Source organism: Trichogramma pretiosum, unplaced genomic scaffold (genome assembly GCF_000599845.2).
Source record: "Trichogramma pretiosum strain Unisexual culture from Peru unplaced genomic scaffold, Tpre_2.0 scaffold80, whole genome shotgun sequence".
Taxonomy (NCBI): Eukaryota; Metazoa; Arthropoda; class Insecta; order Hymenoptera; family Trichogrammatidae; genus Trichogramma; species Trichogramma pretiosum.
Window position 1 is genome coordinate 168,649 of NW_019641650.1, and position 13,161 is coordinate 181,809.

General features: G+C 44.3%; 2 protein-coding genes across 2 annotated transcripts; one reads left to right on the forward strand and one right to left on the reverse strand.

Moving 5' to 3' along the window:
• The first annotated feature begins 1,364 nt into the window (after positions 1 to 1,364).
• LOC106659979 (probable anion transporter 5) lies at positions 1,365 to 3,307 on the forward strand. Its single transcript, XM_014382788.1, has 5 exons — positions 1,365 to 1,470; positions 1,718 to 1,840; positions 1,905 to 2,219; positions 2,298 to 3,046; positions 3,116 to 3,307. The coding sequence occupies exons 1-5, from the start codon at positions 1,365 to 1,367 to the stop codon at positions 3,305 to 3,307; spliced, it is 1,485 nt and encodes a 494-aa protein (XP_014238274.1).
• Positions 3,308 to 8,362: 5,055 nt separating this feature from the next.
• Positions 8,363 to 9,967, reverse strand: LOC106660132 (putative zinc finger protein 840). The gene is made up of 2 exons (XM_014382980.2): positions 9,896 to 9,967; positions 8,363 to 9,805 (listed from the first exon to the last, which is right to left on the reverse strand). The coding sequence occupies exon 2, from the start codon at positions 9,755 to 9,757 to the stop codon at positions 8,525 to 8,527; it is 1,233 nt and encodes a 410-aa protein (XP_014238466.2). The 5' UTR covers positions 9,758 to 9,805; positions 9,896 to 9,967; the 3' UTR covers positions 8,363 to 8,524.
• Positions 9,968 to 13,161: the final 3,194 nt, after the last annotated feature.

Sequence of the window (13,161 nt, forward strand, 5' to 3'; positions counted from 1 at the left end):
ACCCTGAAGCACTGCGAGGCTACTTACTGACGCTTCTCTCTAAAAAGATACTCTTTTTCTCTCTTTTTTCTTCTCTTCTTTTTTTTTCTTTTTCTTCTCTTTGTCTTTGGGCGCTCGCGTACTCGCGCAACTCATTTGTAATAAACGAGTTTCTGATGTACTTCTCGGCTACTGATCTCGAGCGCCGCTGCTGCTGTACGCGAGCGTGGTGCGAGCTTTTTTGCCACCTTTTCAGCTTTTATACGCTGCTGCTGCTTTCTGGCGTCGAGGAAGTTAAGCAAACATCTTGAAGGCATCTCTTGCTAGCTTTTGATATTCTTCTGGGATGATTCGAAAATAAGAGCGATGTAACGTCGCTCTGGGTCAGCTTGATAAATTGCGAAATAATTCATTACAGTCGAGTTTAATGAATTCGTTCGAAATCGAGCTTGCGTCTCTTTATGTATTTGGCAGTTGCCAACGTGCCCACGTGCGTACATATCGTTTTGACTCTTCACTATATATAACACAATAGACGTGCTCTGTGCGAGTATAAAGCGATGAATGGCCAATTAGCGAGACATCAGAAGCAAATGCTTTGGTGAGCACAGATCAAAAGTCATGCGGCGAGTCAAGAGGTACACTCTTGTTTTGCTCGCCCCCGCAGCAACTTCCCCGCTATACGCGTGCATCGAACAGACAACGATCATCGTCCGTATATACTAGTCCCATCGATTTTGCCTAATTCTTGAATAAATTCCAGCGCGTTAACGTTTGAGCTGCTGTGTGTACTGCTGCACGTCGACTGTCACACATACACAAACGAGGCACGTATTTATACGTACGGGGCTTCACCTGCGCCGACACACGCACGTGCGCGATGAGATCGTAAAAGGCGAATTTGTTATATGGACGCGCGCAATGGTCATGCTACCGCGGGAGCCGTTAAAAGAAGTACCATTGCCGTTTTTCCTCGCCCCTTAATGGTACAAAGTTGCAGCGAGATACACGGGTGGTCGCGTTAAGCCGTTAACGAGGCGAGAAAGTGAGCGAGGCACTATTTGTTCCAACCTTGGACTGTTTGTTTTTTTTCTTTTAGACTGGTGAAAATTTCACCGAAAAAAGAGGGATAAGTGCGACACATTGAGAAAAAAAAGAAACGCACACGCATTATTATCGCAGCTGCACGTGCAGCTCACCTGTCGGCCGGACGTATCGAATTATAGATAGCTTAATTTCATGTTTATTAGGCCATTAAGGCTCTCTCGAGCATTATCTCATTTTTATCAGCCCGAATAAACGTTATCTCACTGTCATTTTGGCAGTGTAATTTAGTCGCGGTTCGATCGTGTCGCCAAGAACACGACCGGGACGCGCCTACAGTCATGAGTAATTGCTCGGAGCACACGGATTATTACGTCGATCGCGACAGGATTTTGCCAGAAAATTATGGCAAAAGCGGAGAACCACCGATTTACCATGATATTATAGGTAACATTTTGATTCTTCTCAAAAAAACAGCTACAAAATCACTTTCAGCGAGTGGTGGTTTGACTACAATCACTGCTCAATCACTGCTCAAATATTTAATCATTTTCATGAGTGCCGGTAAAATGGATATTACGTCAAACTTTATGTCGATGCGTCAGTTTTTCAAACAGATGATTCGCAAGTTTGTCAAAAGAGCCGCGTCAAAAGTGATAGTGAAGGGTTACAAGTTGATTGTTTTTTGTTTCAGCAGAGAGTAAACATAAATATAAACTTCAGGTTCTCCAGGTATGCATAGGGCTATTGATATTTTATCAATCTTACTATATGCACTATGGATCCCTCAACCTTTACAATCTCTCAGTAACTACACGTAAGTACTTTTTTTTCTCGCAAGCTTGTACATTAGTAACTCGCCACGAATCTTTTCCTCGCAGCTTGGGAAGTCTTCTGGCCGTTGGTATTGTATTCCGTGGGCTATGTCGGGTCCATCCTGTTGGCCGGCAGGTGGGCGTCCCATCACAGCCCCCAGCGGCTTCTCAGCCACGGCCTGATCTTGAACGGTGTGCTGCACTGCGTCTACGCGATAATGATCCACCTATGGCCGTACCACCCGTACAATTACCCGGCGGTTACGTATCTGCTGTACAAACCCTGGCACGTGCTGCACGGCGTGGTCAATTCGTTCTTCCTACCCAGCGCCTACACCATCTTGGCGCGCAACGTGCCCGCACGCTATCGAGCCACCGTGGGTGAGTTGATTTCTTCTTTTTGTTACATAAATTACGTCGATACTTAAAATTATAGCTGATTTTTTTCGCTTTTTCCAGGCTCCTTGGTGCTGTCGATGAAGTGGTTTATTTTGCCCTTTTCGTGGCTGATCTCGTGCGTCTTATACAACACAGCCTTCATGGTCTTTGCCTTTATAACCGTGACTCTGGGTTCAATTTACATCTGGATCACCCGCAACAAAAACGACTCCTACGAATTCGTCGACCAGAAGAGCCCGAATTACAGACCGCTGGTACCGTGGTCAGAGATGTTTAGGTCGCTACCCGTGTGGACTCTCATCGTCACCCATGCAGTCTACTTCGCCACGCAATTCTACTCGCCACTCGGTCAGACCATGACCGTCAATTTTTACCATCTAACCACGTACGAAGAGCTGAGACTCCTGCAGTTTGAGCGAATCGTTTCCGAGCTTCCGCGCTTCTTCGTGGGGATCGCGTGCACTATGCTCTCGGGCTGCCTCTCGGACTGGCTGGTGGCGAAAGGCCGCTTGACCAGAGACAGATCCCGCAAGGTCTTTCAGTTTTTGGGCGGAGCGGTGCCGATGGGCGGCCTCATACTCCTCAGAGTCCTCTACGTCTCCTCCTTTCATACCTACTATCAACAAGATGTCTTTAATGTGGTGAAATTGGGCGTGCTGGTGTTTGGGGGGCTGGCTTGCGTCCAGTCCAGTGGCTTCTTGATCAATCACATGGACCTGAGTCCGTACTACGCCGGTTTGCTCGTTGCCATTTCCGAAGTCGCGAATCAAGTGGTCATGTGTTTGCTCATCTGGATCTTCGGCTTCTACGTGAGTATTATTGCTGAAACTTTTTATCCTTCGCGAGGGCAAACGATAAACGTTTTTGTTTGATTTCAGTCATCCGATGCCCTGACCATAATTCAGATGATCGCGGTTCCCATTTTCTGCATATTCGCCAGTTTCTTCTTCTTGATTTGCGCTAGAACAGATATTCAGAATTGGAGCCCGATCCCGTTGTCGTTGTTCCAAAGCCGTCAACCGACCTACGTTGGACCCCTGCAAAATCCATTTCATCCGAGCGATCTCTAAGAATTACGAAAAAAATATTTATTAGAACAAGTGGCGAAGATTAAATAAATTGAAATTCATATATTTTAAAATTTTTTTCTTGATATTTTTTTATGGACGAATATTATGTTAACCATCTAGTTTCTTAATTAGAAGCCGCGGTTAAAAAAAAAAAAAGTGTGATAAGAGGCATCAGGGGCAAGAGGTAAGGTGAGTTTCGAGGTAAAATGGAAAAGAAATAATAAAAGTAAGAGGCGAATTAATTCTACTAGTAAGATGAGAAAGCAAAATTAAAGGAAATTGGCTTCTGTTTGAAGGCGCGCGCGCGCGCGTAGAGCAGCGCGTCGAGAGATCGGCTTAATTGTAACGTCTCTCTCTCACTCTTTGAGGGCGCTCCTCTATTGCCACGCGGTATCTTTTTTCGCGCGCGCGCAAATTGCGCCGGCGGGATAAAATTAAAAAATGGCCGAATTAGCGGCTAGAGTAGAACAAAGTATCCAATCATCGAGTCGGTGCTAGAAAAACGAGCCGCGATACGTCATCGATGCTCCGCAGCAGCAGCAGCAGCAGCAGTAGCAGCGCAAATACCCGGCCGCGCGCGCGAGTTGAACGACCGAGTGCGCGTCGGGCTTCGAAGATTGACGCGGGAGAGGAGGTTGCGTATATAGCCGCGTAACGTAGCTCTCCAAAGAAAATGACGAAAAAAAGGGAATAAAGTACAGAGAGAGAGCGAGTGAGAGAAGAAGCTGCGTCGTTTGGATCGCTAGCTCCAGGCCTGGTGAAAAAAAGCGAGAGAGAGAGAGGAGAAAGAGAGCAGTGCGCCACGGCGTTAGCGTTGAGCCAGATGGATCGGCTATCGTTTGTCGTTCGCGACTTTCTCACACTCTTGATATTCACCGACTGATGCCGTAAAAATGGCCCGATTAGTTTCTCCCTGGCTATATACATTTGTGTGTGTATGTGTGTGTAAGTGGGTGGGTGGGTATGTGCACGGTACACGTATATAGACATGTGTAGGCGAGAGAGAGAGAGAGAAAGAACCAAGCGTTAACGGCCGTCGATGGGTGCTTTTTTCGAAGTGGATGCACGTTTGCGTGGTTTGCCGCTCGCTCGACACACGGACGTGTCGCGAAAGCCGTAGTAACACACGACGACGACGGCCCCGCGCGCTCTGCACCCGTCGATATTTACACACACAACGTGTGTGCGTGCGCGCGTCTACGTCATGTTTATACAAGTCTTTTGTTCTCGCGTTTATTGCCTGATTTTTTGCTCTTTCCCCGACTCTCTCTTGTTTTTTTTTTTTTTTGCTGCTATTGCCCTGACACGGGGTCTCTTGGCTGGCCGAGCTTGCGCACGCCCAAGCTTGAGTCCAAATCATCGCTGTACCGAATGTACCCGATAAACGAGCTTTTTTTCATTATACTCACACGCATAGGCAGTTTTCGTTCGTCGGACACGTTTTGCGAGATGCGCGTAGACGAAGGGCAGAGGATACAGAGGCGGGTGAAGAAAGGAAAAACGGGAAAGGGGGCGTAGATAGGATTCGGAAGATATTACAGGAGTATAGGCAGAGGGGGAGAGAGAGAGAGAGAGAGAGAGTGAGAGCGAGCTAGTTGAATATGCAGAGCGGTACCAGCCATTTGTAACGCGGCAAACTTCCTGTCTTTCTTTCGTCTGAGGTATTATAGCTTCGCGCAGCCTCCAGTCGCGGTAGTCGATCTTCCGTCGCTCTCACGCTTCGTGTATATATACGCGGGCGTATACTGCGTAGACAATGTGAGAGCGACGAGCTTTCGAGTCGACCCGACTTTATTGCTCACTTTTTCAAAATGTACAATTGGCTCGGGCTGGAAGAATGTCGCGGAACAAAACAAAACAAAAATTACAAAGAGAACAGGCGCGAGACGACTACACGAAACGTTCGAGAGGGTATACTTTGCAAGCTCGCTCGCTTCTTCGTCGCTGTCCTCTATTTTTCTCCAAATGTTATATTACTAATGCAGTGCGTCTGTTTTAATGCGGATACGATCGCGGATCGTCGTAGCGTACAACGTGGCACTAACGTGACATCGGTGTAAATTGGGGCCAAAAAAGGGAAAAGAAAGAAAAAAAAAGCAGGACGTAGGTTAAAGCAAACGCAGCATCAAACTCCCGTGTATACAGAGGCATAGGCGCTGCGGCGCGAGCTGCATAGCAACTGCGAATGATGCGTCATGACTGGCGCTCACGAGAACACACTCACATACACACACAATGCAGATACAATTGAGAATTTCAAACTCGAGCTCGTCGGAGCGCAGCGTTAATTTCGTGACGTCGCGCGCGCACGAGCTTGCGGGCGCTCTGCCTACATTGTGTGTGAGCGTGTGTGTGTGTGTGTGTACACGCGCGCTTGAGCAAGCAAAATTCTAGGATCGTAGCTGTATGTACGTATACATGTACGTGCGCGCGGCCTGTCACTGTCTCTCCCTCTCGCTCTCTAGCCTACTGTTATATGTATATGCCTGCGCGCAGTCTGTTATAGTACGGATCCTTTGAATTTTTGCCTCCTCTATATGAACGGGGGGATGCCAACGCTCTGCGTATACCTACACTGCTACATCGTATTATGTGTATCGCGCATAATGCGATGCGCGCAGCTGCGACATAGCGCGTACGCCGTGATGCAAGCTGCGCGACATCAGCGGCGGCGTCCTGTGCGAGCTCGCCTAGCCGCCTGTTGTTGCTACTGTTGTTGTTGCAAGCGTGCGTCGTGTGCTGTAGGCTGTGCGTTGCGAGTCGAATTGTCGTCAAGGACGAGGCGAAAATATAGGATTTTCTCGCTGCTCCATGTTAATTCGCACGTGTTCTCGGTCACCGGTAGTGGATTTTTTCCAAAGCGCGAAGCTTTTGACGAGCGAGAGAGCGAAAAAGTCAGACAAAGACGATTTTAAATTAAGAGGTTTATTTTCCGGTATCCCATATTTGTCTTACGTAACATTACTCCGTCGCACTATGTGCAAAACCTTTGAGTAACCTCTTGAATGTTCTATTACTTGCAATAAGCATATTTATCAGCATATTTATTTGCGCTGCTTGCGATTGCGAGCATGGCTTTTCTCGTGCGACATCAAGCGTATGCTGGTGGCCATGACGTTGGTTTTGCTGCACGTTAAGGGGCTATTCTACTTTATCCATTTCGCGATTGTTGATATTTGTTGAAATCGTACTTCAACTTATATACAATTTTTATTTTTCCGCTTGCAGATTCATGTCTTAAGGTACTCGCCATCTAGTGGTGAAGACTTGAATTATTTAAAATGGAACAAAACTGATCTGAATTTCATTTTAACAATTAAATTGTTATTTTCAGGTCATTTTAAATGCACGTAATATTTGTAACATAATTGTAAAAAAATTCTGGCGATCAATATAACGTGTGAATATTGACTTTCAAAAAAAGAAAGAAATCGTCAACTAAAAAGCTCATGAAAAACGTAGACCTACACAGTTGTACAACTACAGTTGAGAATTTTTATAGCTTAATGAGCTTTTGTCATCGGCAGCGCGCGGTACGATAAATTAGTCGATCGCCTTGACATAGGGGTAGATGCGCAAGCATACCATAAATTGCAATAGCGGCTGAGCTATAGGATCCGCACTCGTGTGCCTGAGCATTTGCGTTCACACACACGCGCGCGTGTACACGGAGTATACGCTGAAATCGGCAACAAAGCGAGGATCGAATCGCAAACGCCGCAGGACATAATAGCGCGAGAACGGCTCATCGCTAACGCAGTGGCAGCAGCAGCAGCAGCAGAGGCGGCAACGGGCAAACGTCCGACGATTTGCCATGGATTAGGGAACTGAACGATGGCTACTACTCACTCGCTGCCTGTTCACTCGGCTGTACGTTCGGTATACAGTGCGTGTATTCGATTCTCGTGCGCCTGTACACGCGTACTTATCTTATAGGCTGCCACTGCAACTGCATTTTATAATACCGTCGACTTTTTGCCTTTGCCTGTCGTATTTTCAGTTTTTCTCGCGCAACGTTAGTCAGAATAGGTATACTTATGAGTATAGGCGCGCAAGTGTCATCGCCGCGATCGTCCCCAGAAGCTACTTACAGGCCTCCGCTGCACACTGCCACTTGAAAACGTGACTGCGCGCGCGGCTATTTAATGCAGGCAAAGACACGCGGCGCGCATTCCATCGCGTGCACACATTAAGCCGCGAGACATCGTCACCTCTCCATACAGCCTTGACGAAGGCAAACGAAGCGTTATTGCTTTTTCTCGTTTGTGCTATACTCGCGACGCTGCGCTACATAATGTGTAACGAAAGGAAAAGTCAACGTAGCAGCAGCGGCAGGCAACAACACGTGGCGCAACGAGCCAATCTTTAAATGGTACAAATAACGGTTATTTATGAAAGTGAGCTCGTATACTTGCGGCAAGACTTACATAAAGTATAATGATAATAATGATAAACAATGATAATGATAATGACGCGTAGATCATCCCTATAGTAGCGGTAGAAACCGTAACACAATATCGTGAATCATCCGCACTGACAAATTCGAAAATATACATTATAAAACATTGTATATATCTCGGCATGGAAACCGAGCAGCAGCGCGGCACAGGGAGTGCAGTGTGTGCAGCGCTCGAGCTCTGGAAATGAATTTAATTAACAATCGCAGTTGCCGCGTGTATCGCTTGCATGCGATCGCTGCTGCTGCGACCTATCGTCGCCCATCATGGACTATAGTAGCTGCAGCACTGCGTCGCGCGTATCGCGTAAAAGCTAATACACGGCCAGGCGCGAGCGAGCGTGTAAACTATAATAGCTCGGTAAACAATCGCCGGCTGAAGCCAACGAGAAAGAAAAGAGACAGAAAGATCATAAATACGTAAACCGTATGTGTGCCTTTCTCAATAAATATTACAACGGAAAATCTTGCTGAATTAGATGAAGTGTATACGTATTATTTCTGCCTTTCCATTGAACGATGAAATTAGTCTCGGTCAAAAAATAATTTATCCCTATATTTTGGAGGTGATATAAAATAAAAATGACATTGATTGTTCGATATGATAATTTATTGGTGATTTTATGATAAAATAGTTTGCGAAATATTTCTAGACGTTACTTTTCGCTTCAAATGCTTTGAAACATCTTAGTTCGGACCTGAAGCCTATACCTATAGGATGTTAGGTAAATGATTTCTGACACAAGTTACACCTTGTCCCTTTAGCTTGTGTGGTGTAATAATCGATGAGTCTCGAAAATATATTTCGTTTCGAATGCCCTTTGGCACGTGAGGCACACGTAGTCTATTGGTTCTTGGTAAAAGGTTTTTTTGGGTTTTGCAATATTACGATTTTTCAAAAATGTTTTTTGATTAGCGTCACTTTCGTAGTCATTTCGTCCTTCATGAACTAATTTTTTGTGTTTTGTCAATTCGTGTTGTCGTGTAAATATTCCTTGGCAAGCGTCGCATACGTAATCTCTTTGTCCTTCGTGAATAGTTTTGCGATGAGTTTCTAAGTGATTTTTTGATGCAAACGTTTGTTGGCAAACGTCGCAAATGTGATCTTTTCGTCCTTCATGGACTCTTTTTTTATGATCTGTCAAATTATGTTTACTTCGAAATGCTTTTTGACATACGTCGCAAATGTGATCTCTTTGTTTTTCGTGAACTACTCTACGATGACGTGTTAAGCTGCTCTTTATTGTAAACCCTTTTTGACACACATCACATACGTAGTCTTTTCGTCCTTCGTGAACAGTTTTACGATGACTTTTTAAGTTCCGATTATTTAAAAACACTTTTGAGCACACGTCGCATACGTAGTCTTTTTGCCCTTCGTGAACTAATTTTTTGTGTTTTGTCAAATACTGATTAGTTCTAAATGCTTCTTGACACACATCACATACGTAGTCTTTTCGTCCTTCGTGAACAGTTTTACGATGACTTTTTAAGTTCCGATTATTTAAAAACACTTTTGAGCACACGTCGCATACGTAGTCTCTTTGTCCTTCGTGAACAGTTTTACGATGACGTTCCAACGTCATATTTCTTATAAACCCTTTTTGACACACATCACATATATAGTCTTTTCGTCCTTCGTGAACAGTTTTGTGATGGGTCTGTAAGCTGTGATTTCTTGCAAATGCTTTTTGACACACGTTGCATACAAAGTCTTTTCGTCCTTCATGAATGGTTTTGTGGTGATTTTTTAAGTTCCAATTAGTTAAAAACGCTTTTGAGCACACGTCGCATACGTGGTCTTTTCGTATTTCGATGGTATCGGGTTGTTTTGTCGAGCTCTGTTCAATCGCAGACGTCTCTGGGTACATTTGATATTCGTAGGAGTCTCCTTTTCCTACGAACGTTATTGTAAAGCGTCTAGTCACACTCTCTTGAGTTGTGAATGAATTTTGACACATGCCACTCGCGTAGTTTTTTTGATCTTGGTCCATTGTTTTCGGTTGATCAATAAAGATGAGTATCCAGAAATGTTATTGAAACTGATGAAAACGTTAATTTTGTGACTTTCAAACCAGTAATCATGAGTAAAAATGGAATTTAAAAATTGATTAAAAGTTTGGGATACTCACCAACTAACATTTATTACTGAATTATTAATTAGATTCAAGAAACACGCGTTTCAAATCAAAAGCTATAACCATAATAAACTACTAACTGTACAGAGTACATACACTTTTGTTGAAAGTATTTACAAACATTAGTTGAGCCATCATATTATTTATAATATACTAACGGAATTATTTCGTACTTGTCTTGTAGATCGAACTTAAATGTATTTTTTTTCGTAGAAAATCAAAGCTCAATATTCCAAATAGATTTCATGGAATGCATATGAGGTTTTCAATTGTAATAAAGTTGTTGAACACTCTTTTGGTCTTATATAGTGAAAATTTTTTAAACACCTTTTCCTACGCGTCGTACACGGAAAAAAATCGTGGTATGCATTACGAAATTTTTGATGCCGCAAATAACCATTTATTTACGCCAACTATAATATTTTCGGTATAACTAAAATCTATCTTAACAGTTATAAATAGCTGTAAATTTGTTACAAAAACTAAAAATCTACATTGTATTTTAAAAATATTATACAAAATTAAATGTATTTTTAATTAATTTAACCAAAACAACCAGCTCGTTGAGAATGGAATGACACCTGTGCAAGTCAACAATAGGATATATCGATGCGCATAAGTACGACTCGCGATATCGGATCTTTTGAATTGTCAAACTTTATTGGGAGAAAAACAAAGTTTGGCGAGGTGTTTAAAGAGAAAAAAGTTCGAACGGTGCTAAACAACACTCGAAAAACGATGAGAAAGGTGGAGCTCACATTATAGCCCGTTACATGTTACGTTATTCCGAATTGAAACTTTGAGACTCCAGAGCGAGATGGAACCCTTATGAAGGAACTAGAGTTCTGGTGCAGAAGGGGTCAATAAATTTCGAACCTTTGATTATCTTATCTGAAAATCAAAGAAACTAACATATTTTTATTCAAGAATATCAAGACCAGTAAGTTACTACTTGTTACTTGTAAGTTACTAGTATCTATTATTTTAATTGTATCCATTATTATGCTAATAGGTTACTAGTAGGTTATTAGTAACCGACACCTGAAAACAGCAACATTTTTGTGACTAAAGCACCCGCGCGATGACACGTCTTGCGGCCTATCAGCCCCCGTCACCTACATCTAGAGATCGAACTGAAGCACAGGACGGAATTAAGTATAGTCATGAATTTTGAAGGGAGGCTACGTATTGCACCGCACGCACTACTATACAAAAATTTGAGTCATGCGCTGGTGCCGAAGCCTCGTGCGGCTCGATCGCAGTTGCCTTTCGAGCCTCCCCGAAACATCACTACAAGATTTGCACTCGTTACACGTCGCCAAATGACACCGTTGATGTGAAAAGAAAAAAGTGTGCAAAACGCTGAGAAAAGAATAATAATTGAGGTTAACGTCGATACCACAGATTTCTAAGGCGAAGGAGAGAAAAGCTTCGCGACGACGACGACTTCGTTGCTTTGCAAGAAAACGGCCGTTCACGCATATTACATTATAAGGTACGCCTTTACCGCGAAACTATTAACGCGGCTTTCGAAAACTACGTTTTTACGATCACGCGCGCGCGATCATCGTCATAGAAAACTCGTGTGGTTTCTTTCCTCTCTCTCTCTAGCTCTCGTCTCACAGAGCTTACGCACGTTTGTACTTTACGTAACGCTATATATATTTTCTGACCTGCTCGCATACATATTTGCACGTATATTTTCCTTTTGGTTTTCAATGTGCAGCTCTGGGCGTTGAATGGCGTTCGTTTTACGCCTTTTTTTACGTCATTACTTCGACCACTTTTGGAACGACATCGTAGACAAAGCTCGAACGAGTCGGTTGTGTTATACGATTTTAAGAATCGTTGCTATTTTCTCCAACGGACGTTTGATGCAGCTTTTTCTTTACTCCGCAGACACTCGACCGCAACTTCACGTCGTTCGAATTTTGCAACGGGCGCGAAGACGATTCGAACGTCCACGCGATCGCTGGGGTCAATGCCAAGATTTTGGCGGGCATCGATCAGTCTGCGGAAGAATCTCGCCTCGCGAACACCACACGCAACGGTGACACACACATGCATCCTTCACAAAAAAACTCGAGGCCGTTAGTGCTGTTTTGGAGCATCGCGACAAAGGTACGTGCGTATACACACACACACACAAATACACACTAATATCAAAAATTGTAACACAACGTATACAGCTAAAAATGTAACCTATCGCGAAAGTTTCGTCAACGGAATTGATCGCGCGGACTCGTTCCGAGCTTTGAAAAAAGAAACGGTTACGAACGCACTCAAAAAATTCGCAAAAAAACTCGATACGCTTATATGGTGTACGATACGCGGAGCTGCCTATCGTCTGGCAAAATCTTTTGTCTCTCTCGCTCTTTCTTGTCGCGAATGTAACGTAGGTCTAGATATCGATATGCGTACATTGCGAATGTCTCATTGGAATATCGCACGCCACCGAGAGTGTAACGTACAATATCGGCGGCCGTTGCGCAAAACTATATTCGAATCGACGTTTACACAAAAGTATCTAACTAACTTACGCGCACGGACAAGGTATAGCGCAACGGCAATGAAGGTTATTAACGGACGAATACGAATCGCACGAACGGATCTCGAATGCGCCACTAATTCGAAAACTCTCACTCCGAAAAATTCTGGCGGGAAAGGCGCGTAAGTCGCAAAAAAGTGGCCGGTGCATCCGAGCAAATATAAGCCAAGCCGTGCACTGCAGCAGCGCGCGGCGGCTCCAGAACGCGCCGATGGGTGCCGGCCTCTCGCAGGCGTTTCGCGAACCTCGAGCTGCGTTATATACATCATGGTGATGGTGGTGTGCACACACACGTACACGTATATGTATCGCGTGTGCGCCTCCGTGTGTGCGAAACTGCCGCAGCCGCTGCCGTCGCCGCCGCGCAAGCCCCCCCACTTTTGCGCGAAATCGAGCTCGTTGTCGACCGGCGGCCGCGGCGGCGCCAGCGGAGCTAGCAGCAGCAGCAGCATCAGACCGAGCCGCATCTCGGTTCAGCTAGACGACGCCAGTCACCTTTGGGCGCTCTCGCGCGCTTAATCTCACGTCATCCTCTCGCACATTCATGTGTATACACTATATGTATACATCAATATATATATACAATATATACATATATTTACTCTTATATACTCCATAATATACACACAGTTCAACGTACCCACACACGTACATAACACAACACGCTAATATCTATATACAAAAAACTTGACACACATATATAGATCTGTAT